The 12,956-nt window shown below is 42.1% G+C and overlaps 2 protein-coding genes across 2 annotated transcripts in view; one reads left to right on the forward strand and one right to left on the reverse strand.

Annotated features, from left to right (window-relative positions):
- ME3 (malic enzyme 3) overlaps positions 1-1,540 on the forward strand; it is a 240,920-nt gene extending 239,380 nt beyond the window's left edge. Inside the window, exon 15 of the mRNA XM_065936393.1 lies at positions 1,494-1,540. Within this exon, the coding sequence (XP_065792465.1) occupies positions 1,494-1,496 (3 nt within the window). The 3' untranslated portion in view covers positions 1,497-1,540. The remainder of the gene's footprint in view (positions 1-1,493) is intronic.
- Positions 1,503-12,956, reverse strand: part of CCDC81 (coiled-coil domain containing 81) — a 37,567-nt gene continuing 26,113 nt past the window's right edge. Inside the window, exons 12-16 of the mRNA XM_065936388.1 lie at positions 11,606-11,778; positions 9,903-9,981; positions 8,982-9,202; positions 4,046-4,171; positions 1,503-1,715 (exon numbers count right to left, since the gene is read on the reverse strand). Coding sequence (XP_065792460.1) covers positions 1,574-1,715; positions 4,046-4,171; positions 8,982-9,202; positions 9,903-9,981; positions 11,606-11,778 — 741 coding nt within the window. The 3' untranslated portion in view covers positions 1,503-1,573. The remainder of the gene's footprint in view (positions 1,716-4,045; positions 4,172-8,981; positions 9,203-9,902; positions 9,982-11,605; positions 11,779-12,956) is intronic.

A 12,956-nucleotide genomic window follows, 5' to 3' on the forward strand; every position in this document is an offset into this window, starting at 1 on the left:
GATTCTCTACCACTGAGCCACCAGGGAAGCACAATGTTCTTAGTGTCTCCCATGTTTCTTTCTAAGAAAAACGTTGCAGGCAGAAAGCAGAGTGTCTAAGGGACTTTCAACCTAGCTTTAACATATCAGAAATCCAGACATTGCTCTGCTTTAATTGTTCCACCTGAAGTGGTAGGACAGGGCAGGAAGAGGAAAGCCAAAGGGTAAAGATAAGTGAAAAAAGTTTTGGTTAAGAATACATAAACCATAGGAGGTGAAAGGGAGGTTCAAGAAGGAGGGGACATATGTATACCTATGGCTGATTCTTGTTGATATTTGACAGAAACCAACACAATATTGTAAAGCAATTACCCTCCAATTAAAAGCAAGTAAATTTTAATTTTTTAAAAAAGAAAATATATTTTAAAAAGAGCACATATACCTTAACTGAAAATCAGTCCCCCAGCATGAAGCTCTTCCTCACCCGTAGCATGTACAGCTTAAGAATGGATGCCAGGTATACATGGAATCTAGAAAAATGGTACTGATGAACCTATTTGCAGGGCAGGAATAGAGATGCAGATATAGAGAACAGATTCATGAATACAGGGAGGGTAAGAAAGAGTGGGAAGAATTGAGAGAGTAGCACTGACAAATATACTACTATGTGTAAAATAGACAGCTAGCAGGAAGCTACTCTATAGCACAGGGAACTCAGCTCAGGGCTCTGTGATGACCTAGAAGGGTGGGATGGGGGCGTGGGAGGGAGGGAGGCTCAAGAGAGAAGGGGACATATACATACATATATGTGTGTCTGATAACAGTTTGTGTTAGTAGAAACTAACACAACACTGTAAAACAATTATACTCCAATAAAAAAGTAAAAAAAAAAAAGATTGGATGCAATGAGAGAAGAAAGTGGACTCTGGCAAGCCAGCCAGGCTCCCCTCACAGAATTCACTTATCCAAACAATAAACCTACAGTCAGTAGTGGTGCAGAAACAGGCAGAATGGTGGAATGGTTGTCCAGAAGCTCACCAAGGGAAAAATATCCCTGAGATCCCAACAAGTCCCCCCAGGTGTGTCCTCAACTAGAGAACTCCAGAAGCACTGCTATGACCACCTGAGGCAAACAGCCTGGCCTGCCTTCGGGGGGTTCACGCATTTCCAGTCTTGGGAAAATCTAGGGCCGGGGCAGGCGGGCTATGGTTCACCATCACGAATTGTTCTGCAGAGTCAAGACTCATAGAAAGTATTTATTATGACACTCTTCGTTATAGGTGAAGAAAAATAAAGGTTCCTAGACAAAGTCACAGAGGGGGTGGTGACTTGGGTCAGCACCCCCCTCTTAACCACAGTGAAGCGGGGTTCCACTTCCCAGTCCAGGCTCCTTGGTGGCCTGGGGCAGATTGGGAGGGAGACAGGCAGGGAGAAGCCGTCTATAGGAATCTGATCTACTCCGAAAAGCACCAGAATGCCACAGTAATTTTTTTTTTTTTTTTTTCCTTCTAAAGTAAAAATATGAAGTTTCACCATCACCCTTTAAAAAAAAAAAAAAAAAAAGACTTTCCCCAGCAAGCCCAGACCCTGGGTTTTATACAAACAGCCGGGAGCCGTGCATGTACTTGTTCAGGGACCACAGGTTGCTCTCGCCCCTGTTGGAGGTGCGCCTCTGGCACTGCTTGCAGCGCCGGTACTTCTCACATTGGTCCAGCAGGAAGAGCTTGTCGGAGGCCCTGCAGAGACGAGACGGAGGAAGAGCGGTCGTCAGACAGCGCCCCCTGAGTCCTTGCTGCGAGCCTCGCATGGAAGCTAGACCCAGGACTGCGTGCAAGAGCAGCGCCCGGGTCCCTGCCCTCCAGGAACTTCCGGTCCATCCATGGGCCCCCGCACTGCCACCTGCTGGTCACCCCAGGAAGTGCATCTCCCGCGTCTCCTTCCGGGTCAGTAACAGGCTCTGAGCGGTACCTTCCGGTCTGACCCCAAGTCCTCGCCCCTCACCCAATCTAAACTCTCAGAGGACACAAGACCCGCCCAGAGTCACACAGTCAGCGCCAATGGGAAAACTCGAGAGCTTTGGTGTTTGCTGCTTGGCTCTGTGTGGGGCCTTAACCTGTCAAGCTTCCCAGGAGACAGCTTTTGAGAGAAGATCAGGTCATTGAGTTGCTGGTTATCAGCAAACAGTAAAGACAGGGAAGACTAGATTTCAGTGAAAAGACCCAGAGGGCCAGGAGCCTCTGGAGAGTGGAGGGCAGGAGAGGACTTGGAGACAAAGAGGACAAAAGCAGTTGGAAGCAGAGATGAAGGGATGGCAGTGGCTGCTTTTCCACCTAAGCCATTTTCCTCCATGATGTAGGACAGTCCCCATGGTGTTCCCCCCCACCCTATCAAAATTCCTGTACAGGTGCGATTCTGTTAAGAAAAAAAAAATCAATGATAATCCTCAAAGGAAAAAAAAAGACGGCCTTGTCAATGGGCAGGGGAGACCTACCTGGCTTCCTTTAGGGATAGGAAGGAGTATCACAAGCTAACTGCATACAAAGTGAAAGTGAAAAGTCTCTCAGTAGTGTCCAACTGTCTGCGACCCCATGGATCATGCAGTCCATGGAATTCTTCAGGCCATAATACTGCAGTGATTCCCTTCTCCAGGGGATCTTCCCAATCCAGGAATCAAACCAGAGTCTTTTGCATTGCAGGTAGTACCAACTGAGCTATCAGGGAAGCCAACTGCATACATGTGAATCTTAATTTTTGCTTTTAGTTTTCTTTTTAACAACAACCAATTCCTCCTCCCTGTCTGCCGTCCACTTGAGTCCCTGCCCACAGTTTGGCCTGTGTCTTCAGGTGAAAGTTCCATTCTGCTGTGTCCGTGGAGAAGTCAGGCCATCCTGACTCAAGTATATGTTATGTCACTATCCTTTATCGCGACATTAGCCAAGCCTTCTCCCAAAATCAAAGTAAAATCTCCCTGACACTAATCTCATTGCCTTTTACCTGCTTTTTCACAACATTAAGAAAATGGTTTAAAATATCCAACCTCCCTTTCTCTTCCTCTTCTCTAGGCCAAACAACCCCACTTCTTTGAAATCTGTTTTCCACATCATCCCTCATACTTTCATTGTCACAAAATATGGGTTCTGCCCATTAGAAAGATAGGTGAGGAATGCCTTAAAATCTAAAAGGAAAAGGTTAGTTACAGATCAAGATCCACTGTAACAATTTTTTATGATAAAACTTTGTTGATAATTAGCAATTGAATGTTACTTCAGTATTTTCAGGTTTTTGTAATGTTTGATTGTATAGACTTTGTTTCTTCAAGTTTTTAACATTCTATGAAATCGTACCTTACATGTGTAAAGCATTTTCAATTTTTAAAGTATAATGATTTTCAATCTCTTTATTTGATCCCCCAAATTCCTGTATTAGCCAAGCCAGGCAAATGTTTAATTTCCCCACCTTAGAAATAAGAAAAAATAAGGCAAAAAGTAATAGCTGCCTCTCCAAAGTTAGTGTTAATTCTTAAAAACATCTAGATTCCCTAACTCTAGATTGTAGATAAATAGCAGGGGAGAGTGAGCAGGAATATAATACATTTCAGGAAGGTGTTCTTGGCTGGGCATCTCACTTTTCCGATTGCCAGTGTACCACAACCCCTTGACTCTGTTCTTATGAGACCATTCCATAAGCCTAACATATGTTCAGGCAGAAACACTCTATTCCTATTTCCAGCTAAATATTTCCAAAGAGAATTTCCACCCTCCTCCCCTCTCCCCAGGCCTCCCTAGCCTCCACAAAAAGAAAACAAACCTGTTAGACAGAGGCAAAGATCAAGACAAAGATGGCAAACATATAGCATACAACATAGCAGTCTCCATCCCAGGCCACAGCAGTATTTCCCACTGAACCCAGAATTCTTTCCTCCTCACTAAGCTCTCTAGGCAGTCAACACTAGTAAACTGAAGTTGACACTTAAAACCTATCTGTCATCCCAGGATTAGCAGGAACTAAACAAGATGCAGAGGGGATTGGCTTTGCAAATAAAACTTCAGGTACAATCAGGTATTACCTCTCAAAAGCCTTCTCCTCCAAGTCTCGCTGCTTCTTCATGACAGCACTCCTTTCCCAATCATCCTGTAAGCTTTGGTTGATTCTGTTCGCTCGCTCAAGCTCAGCATTTCTGTCTGCCAAGTGCCTAGAGAAAACAGAACAGTCTGATTCCGTTCGTAATACTGGGAAAGGCACCAGCGTTAGAAGCCCCATTCCTTTTATTCTAAATTAAACAGAAAACTTCCTGGTTTTGTTCCCCACCCTTTGAAACAGACTAATAAGAGACATGAACACTGTAAAAACATGGTGAAACTCCTGCAAATAATTTATGGATCTAAGGCCTTTCATCGTCAATCTGGGTTTAAATTAGTAGTATTAAAACCTCTTTCCAATTAAATTCAGCTTTTAAAGCCATCTACTTCCTTTGATGCTAATTTTGCTGATCTGAAGATTCATCTCACATGGTTTCCCATATTTCTTGTCTTTCCTTTCAGTCTAGACTCTCAGCTGTCAGTAGCCGGCCCACCAGTTCTTCCAGAAATTTTACAAGACAATGTAGACAGGCATACAAATGAACGGTTAGAAAGGGAGGGAAACAAATGACTAGGCAAGAGAAAGTGAATGGAGAACGTATCCAACATTGTGAAGAAGGTTTTAAAAAAAACTGTTTGATGAGGGTCACCTCATCAAAGAAATGAGTGCAGTATAAAACCTCCCTTCAAGCAGTGTTCCAGCATTCCCAATGTTGTTTCTAGCACTGATTTCCAAACACATACTCACGGCTGTTGTGAGTCACCCTAAACTGGCCTCTATATAAATGTGTCTCTTTCTTGCCAAGCTAAAACTCTTACAGTCAGCTCTCATTAAATTCTGGAAGGGACTTCACTGAAAGTGACCATCGATTTAGCCTGCTGCTCTGAAGACTCTTATGTTACAGGTACCAACCACCACTAGGTGTCAGGACCCGCTGATAAAAACCTGTCACATGCTTTGTGCTGGTTCACTTATTCTAAAATAGCACGGCCACATTATCCTCTAACAAGCGTTGATTCAATAGCTATTGTGTGGTCATTATGGAGATTAAGTAGGATAATGTACAGAAAGTGCCAATTCCTATCACACAATGGGAGTTCAATGACTGAATGGTACCTATTATATACATTTTTTCATAACTTTTTTATCTTTTCAGTTTTTTTTAATTGCAGTAAAAAAAATAAACCACATAAAATTGACTTTCTTAACCATTTCTAAACATACAGATACATGGTGTTAAGTGTATTCCCACTATTGTGCAATCAGTGGGAATATATCTAATATACACAAAATACCTTTTTTCACCTTGCAAAATTGAAATTCTAAACCCATTAAACAACTCCCTATTTTTCCCTCCCCACCCCTGTCAACTATCCTTCTACTTTGTTTCCATGAATTAGACTACTCCAATTACTACTCTAATTACCTTATGTAAATGGAGTCATTCAGTGTCCTTTTGTTTGTTTGTTTTTTGTGGCTGGTTTATTTCACTTAACATAATGTCCTCAAGGTTCATCCACATTGTTGCATGTGTCAGAACTTTCTTTTTAAGGTTGCGTAATATTCCATGTATGTGTTTGCCACACCTTATTTATCCATTCATCTGTGATTGGATATTTGGGTTGCTATTTCTTGGCTATCATAAATAATGCTGCTATGAACATAAGTGTGCAAATATCTCTGAAAGAGTATGCTTTCAAATCTTTTGGTTATATACACAGAAGTGGAATTATGGAATCATACAGTTCCAGAAAAACATCTATTTCTGCTTTATTGACTGTGCCAACAAAAGCCTTTGACTGTGTGGATCACAATAAACTGTGGAAAATTCTGAAAGAGATGGGAATACCAGACCACTTGACCTGCCTCTTGAGAGATCTGTATGCAGGTCAGGAAGCAACAGTAGAACTGGACATGTAACAACAGACTGGTTCCAAGTAGGAAAAGGAGTAGGTCAAGGCTGTATATTGTCACCCTGCCTATTTAACTTATATGCAGAGTATATCATGAGAAACACGGGGCTGGATGAAGCACAAGCTGGAATCAAGATTGCTGGGAGAAATATCAATAACCTCAGATATGCAGATGACACCACCCTTATGGCAGAAAGTGAAGAAGAACTAAAGAGCCTCTTGATGAAAGTGAAAGAGGAGAGTGAAAAAGTTGGCTTAAAGCTAAATATTCAGAAAATAAAGATCATAGCATCTGGTCCCATCACTTCATGGCAAATAGATGGAGAAACAGTGGAAACAGTGGCAGACTTTATTTTGGGGGGCTCCAAAATCACTGCAGATGGTGATTGCAGCCATGAAATTAAAAGACGCTTACTCCTTGGAAGACAAGTTATGACCAACCTAGACAGCATATTAAAAAGCAGAGACATTACTTTGCCAACAAAGGTCCGTCTAGTTAAAGCTATGGTTTTTCCAGTAGTCATGTATGGATCTGAGAGCTGGACTATAAAGAAAGCTGAGGACCGAAGAATTGATGCTTTTGAACTGTGGTGTTGGAGAAGACTCTTGAGAGTCCCTTGGACTACAAGGAGATCCAACCAGTCCATCCTAAAGGAAATCAGTCCTGAATATTCATTGGAAGGACTGATGCTGAAGCTGAAACTCCAATACTTTGACCACCTTTGCAAAGAGATGACTCATTTGAAAAGACCCTGATGCTGGTAAAGGTTGAGGGCAGGAGGATAAGGGGAAGACAGAGGATGAGATGGCTGGATGACATCACCGACTCAATGGACATGAGTTTGAATAAACTCCAGGAGTTGGTGATGGACAGGGAGGCCTGGCATGCTTCAGTCCATGGGGTGGCAAAGAGTCGGACACGACTGAGCCACTAAACTGAACTGAACTGAACAATGATTCTAATTTTTTTTGAGAAACCACCATTGTTTGCCATAGTGCTTGTACCAATTTACATTCCCACTAACAGCAACACCACTTTTAGGAATTTATCCAATAGAAACAAAACAACCAGTATAAAGATATATAAGAAAAGTGTTTAATGTGGAATTGGTGTAATAGCAAATTACCTGGAAGTAAAGTGAATGTTCATCAATGATGCAAAAGTTAAACTATATAAGCCATATTATATATTATAGATAGTATGCTGTTATTAAAATAAAATGAATTTTATATATATGTACTGACCTAAATATAAATTAATGGCACATTACTAGGTTAAAGAAAGGTTGGGTTGTAGAGTAATATATAAGATCTCACACACCTCATTTTCATTTGCAAAATGGAAGGAAAAATATATATGTGTACATTTTTTAATATGTTTGTAAAAGAAATAGGAAAAAGTGTAGAAGGCTAATCTTAACACAGACTACTTGGTAGGAGAGATTATTAGCCTTTTAAAAAAAATCTCTGCACTCATTGATAATTTTAGTGAGCATGAATTGTTATATTTTTTAAAAACAAAAACAGGAAAGTTTAAAGAAAAAAATGTAAAGCAAGTAAAATTACATCATCAGGCATCTTTGGATCACACGGACTAAATCATTTCTCTCTGAAAGAAAGTGACCTTCTATTTGCCACAGGAAGACCTAAATTCGCATCTTGAGATGGACTGAAGGTGGGCCAGTTGGAAAAGAAAAGAGAAGTAAGAGAGACTGGAATAATCAGTAAAGGATATAGAAACAGAAGATAAGGACCTGGCGCATACAGAAAAGGAAGTTTATGATCACAGCTCTAACCAAAGAGATGACCAAGTAAAGACCACAGTTCATGTTTGCTCAGAGCTCTGATTTCCAGAATGTTCTCACCTTCAGCAACCCTGCACCAGCAAACATCAGCACAGCTTACTATATGCACAGTTCTCTGCAGAAGGGGTTTAGTGGAGGTTGAGAAAGGACCTGAGTTTCATATCTTTGTGTCCTCTTGAGCAGGACAGCACATTTGTGACTCACATACGGACAGTGCTGGGGTGGAAACTATGGAAAGTTAACTTGAGGGAGAAGTAGGATCAAGAAAGTTTGTTTGTGCCTTTGTTGCTATTGTTTAGTCTCTAAGTTGCGCCTGATTCTTTGCGACTCCATGGGACTGTAGCCCACCAAGCTCCTCTGTCCATGGGATTTCCCAGGCCAAAATCCTGGAGTGGGTAGCCCATTGCCTTCTCCAGGGGATCTTTCTGACCCAGGGATCGAACCTGTGTCTCCTGCATTGGCTGGCGGATTCTGCACCACTGAGCCTCCTGGGAAACCTCAACCAAGTAATACATAGTTCTAAATAGACATCCTTCTTAACCAAACCTGCAGGACCTGGATGTCACCTGTGAACTTAGCTGCCCAATGGAATCACCAGAAAGCTTTTAAAACTATGGAATGCTAAGTACTTCAATTAAAAAAAATTTTGGAGATTAAAGAGTGTTTTTAAAGCTCTACAGTAAGAAAGCAAACAACACAAAATAGTAAATATAGCAAATAAATAATGTGATAAGAACGGGTATGAGACTCGAACAGATACTTCTCCAAACTTACGGTTACCAAAAGGGAAACGGAGTAGGAGACGGATAAATTAGGAGTTTGGGATTAACAGATACAAACTACTATATATAAAATAGAAAAGCAGGAAGAGAACTATAGTCAGCATCTGACAATAAGCCATAATGGAGAAGAGTATGAAAAAGATAATGCATTTGGAATTCATTATTGGTTATCTTACATCATTTTATATATATGTATATACACTTATAGAAACATGTATACATAAGATTCCTTTTAAATGGGTCTGTTATTAATTTAAAAGCTTCTGTCCATAGGTTGAATTGTAGGGACGAAACAAGGCAAAGCATATAGTAAGCGTAGAACAATATTTTGCACATGGTAACTCTTCAGTGTGTTCAGTGTCATGACGGCTTCTCTGGGGGGCAGGAGAGGAGGAGGAGGAGGAAAGGGCTGGGGGTCTCACTCTGTGTGTGTCCTCTGAAGCATTAGCAAATCCCGCTTTTGGTCCACCAGCTGATGCAGGATGGCCCTCCTCTTGTGGTTAGCAGCGGCCTCCATCTGATGCTTCATGTAATTCTGGTCTCTCTTTCGATTTTCCACCATCATCTCACTCTCATTCTTACCAAAGATGGGCTTAGAAGAGTCTGGCTCAAACACGGGCAGCTGAGGGCATCTATTCTTTATCTGAGGCAGGGATACACAGAATGCAGATTATAGTTAAACCAGGGACTAGACGTCAGGTACAAGGCCGTGGCATAGCAAAAACCAGCACCTGGGCGGGAGGAACAAGGGCCTCAAAAAACACCAAATGGATAACACAGAAGGGCATTCATAACATTACAGGATTCATATGTATTTTTAGAATGTTATTGAAACACCTGCATGCCTTTTTAGGGGAGGGTGGGGATTCCAGCTTTTCTCTTTTTTCCCTATTACACAAAACAAAGTAGGAAGAATAATAAAGGAATAAAACTGCAAAAGTAGTTAATTGGTAGAACACACACACACACACACACACCTGGATAGGAGGAGAAGCTTTTTTACAACAAGGAAACACATGTAAATTACAGTAGTTTGCAGTGTATATGGGAAACATTAAAAAAGTTAAACGTGCTACATGAACATCACTGTTTACAGCAATATTAAAGGGGAGAGAACACTTATTTGGGGACAGATATACCCACAAGGTCCAGGTTTTATAGCATCAGTACAATAAATGCACAAAACTATATTACAGCTAATTAATCAGTGTAAGAATTGTTCCCCAAATATGTCACGTTTCCAGCCTGGCGGTTCATTCCTACAGATTTCAACTACTCCATCTGTGGGGACCAAAAGCAGCCAGAAACACCACACAACTTTAAAGTAATAATTGTCCCCTTACCTGGGCATCCAGAGCTCTCTTGTAACACTGTGTTTCTTCCATCTTATCTTTTATATATTTGGCTCTTTGCGCAGCAAGTCTGGCAGTTACAAATAAGGGAAGATGAGGGCACAGTTTGTTACAAAGTCTTTTGTAACACAGATTAACATCAGCAACATGTGTTTAATAAATATTAATAGGAATAAGAACCTGGTAAACAAAAGGTGATATTTTTTTCCTTCCAGGAACTTTTACTTTAAGAAAGAAAAGAGTAATCCAAATCCATAGGCTAGTAGACTAGGACAGCTGCTGCTGTTACTAAGTCACTTCAGTTGTGTCCGACTCTTTGCGACCCCATGGACTGTAGCCCGCAAGGTTCCTCTGACCATGGGATTCTCCAGGCAAGAACATTGGAGTGAGTTGCCATTTCCTCCTCCAGGGGATCTTTCCGACCCAGGGATCAAACCCAGGTCTCCTGCATCGCAGGTGGATTCCTCATCACTGAGCCACTGGGAAAGCCCGCAGACAAGGACAGACAGGAAGGGAACAAGCAGCTGACCAACCATACTTTCCAAATGCACTGCCAGTAAGTCAAGCACCCCTTCTCCCCCCATGCTTAAAAAAACCTAGATAGGAAAGCAGAAAATGTCTGTAACACAATAAAATCACAGGATTCCTTTTTCAGAGTGATCTTCCTATTGTAACATGCATCTGTTTTATGCCCCCTCCACAGGATCTGTAAAGTGAATATAACAAAACATATGCATTTTATAGAAAACAGCTTTTTGGCCACAGAATCTAGCTGCTTATTTGTTTTGGAGGTCTCTCTCTAACCCCAGCAGCCTCCTTAATTTCTCTCCAGTAGCAGAAGTGTATCCCCTCTAGCATGTTTGAACTCTATGGCCCTGGCCCTAACCTAGGTCTCTGATAGCCCATGCAGGACCAATGAGATTCTTTCCTAAAAATTTGGAATTGAGATTGAAATTCATCCAAGTGTCAACTGGAATACAGACACTGTCAACTAAGGAGCTGTGGATATTAGCAGATGGAAGCATTTTTTACAAGGATTTTAGACCCTGGTTTCAGCCCTCCTGGGTGTCCCATACATTTCCACCATTGGGTTCCACAGGACCCCCCTTCTTAGTTATAATAAAATTCAGCTTTGCCTTGAGGTCATCTGGGAATAACGGAACAAAGCCTGCTTAAGACAAGTCCTTTCCGCCATCGACAAGGATTAGTAACCACAAAACAGTTCAAAATGGGGACTTCCCTGGTGGTCTAGCGGTTAAGAACCTGCCTTCCAATGCAGGGGATGCAGGTTGGATCCCTGGTCAGGGAAGTAAGATTCTCAAATGCCATGGGGCAGCTAAGGCTGCAGCTACTGAGTCTACAGGCCCTAGAGCCTGCATGCCACAGCTAGAGAGAAGCCCACAAACCACAACAAAGACCTGATGCAGTCAAATTAATAAAATTTAAAAATAATATCTCACTTAAAAATACAAAATGATACTCTGTGATCAAAATGATTATAAGCAGCCATTGTTACTATAATGATAGTTATCATAATGCTGGCTTTTTCACATTTCTAGTGAAGGGTTACGCCATGGTCCCGGCCGCATGGGTTAACGTGCACAGCTGTGCTAACGGGACCACCAGCAATGATTCGGTCCCACAGGGGAAGAAGTGTCCCGTGAACGTTCCAAACCGTCTTTTCAGAGACTCACTCCTCTGTGAGCTGCACTTGTTCCAGGCGGTCCATCAGCTCTCTGTTTTGCCTTTGCTTTATATCCTTTTCCCGTCTGTGATCCATTTGTCTCAGGAGACTTTGGGAATACTCCTCTTGCTTAAAAGCATTAATCTCAGGACTGAGTGGCCGTTTATCAAACAGGAAGGATTTCTAGAAAAATGAAAGAGAAGCAACTTGTTTGTTCTAGAATCATAAAAAGCATCAAAGAAAGTGAAAGTGAAGTCGCATGGACTGTAGCCTACCAGGCTCCTCCGTCCATGGGAATTTCCGGCAAGAGTACTGGAGTAGGCTGCCATTTCCTTCTCCAAAAAGCATCAAAGAACAAAGGTAATCATTCAGAAGACTGAAGTCAACCAGAAAACATTAAGTTATCATATTTGCCCAGTATTCAACGTGGCAAATAGCTAGTGACCCACAAATTAATACGACCACACTTAAGGATGCATCTAAATAGTACTGACCACAGCCCCATAACTGAGAGGGAGATGAAAAAGGACTTCAAGGAGTAGGTCCTCCACTAGTACTTACACATTCATACTGAAAGAAGGAGGAATTCTGAGTGAGTGCAGAAGCATCAGCAGGAATGCAAGGGGGTGGAAGAAGAATATAGCACCTACTTGGGCCTGGCTGCTCTCAACACTGGGAACCCAGCCGTGACCAAGAACAGAGACCAACAGAGAGCCTCACTCTCACTGATCCCACATGCTGGTGCAGGAGACAGCCAGTCAACAAGCAACAACGCACAGATAATTTAAGATATTAATGTGTGCTATGAGGGCTTCCTCGTGGCTCGATGGGAAAGAATCCACCTGCCAATGTGTAAGACATGGGTTCCATCCCTGGGTCAGGAAGATTCTCCTGGAGAAGGAAATGGCATTCCACTCCAGTATTCTTGCCTGGGGAATCCCATGGATGGAGGAGCCTGGTGGGCTTACAGTCCTTGGGGCTGTGAAAGAGTTGGACATGACTTAGTGACTGAACAGCAACAAGGTGCTATGAGGTCTTCTTTATCATAGCAAGTAACTGGATGGGAACGGGGTTAATTGGTTATTAGGGAAGGCTTTTATTAAGGTGGGACTGGGTCACCTCCACTGCAAACATCAGGGAACCCATACAGAAGGAACAGCAAGTGCAAAGACAGTAGATGAAAACAAGCAGAAACAAGGTCTACGTGGCTGAGACATAATGAGCAGGGGGAGAACACGGCAGCTGGGCTCAAAGAGAGAGGTGGGCCAAACCAGGGGGATGTGAGAGGTCAAGGTCAGGTGTTTAGACTTATTTTAATTCAGTGGAAGGCCATTAGAGGCTCTATTTGGAGAATGATCTGT

This window comes from Muntiacus reevesi, chromosome 5 (genome assembly GCF_963930625.1).
Source record: "Muntiacus reevesi chromosome 5, mMunRee1.1, whole genome shotgun sequence".
NCBI lineage: Eukaryota > Metazoa > Chordata > Mammalia > Artiodactyla > Cervidae > Muntiacus > Muntiacus reevesi.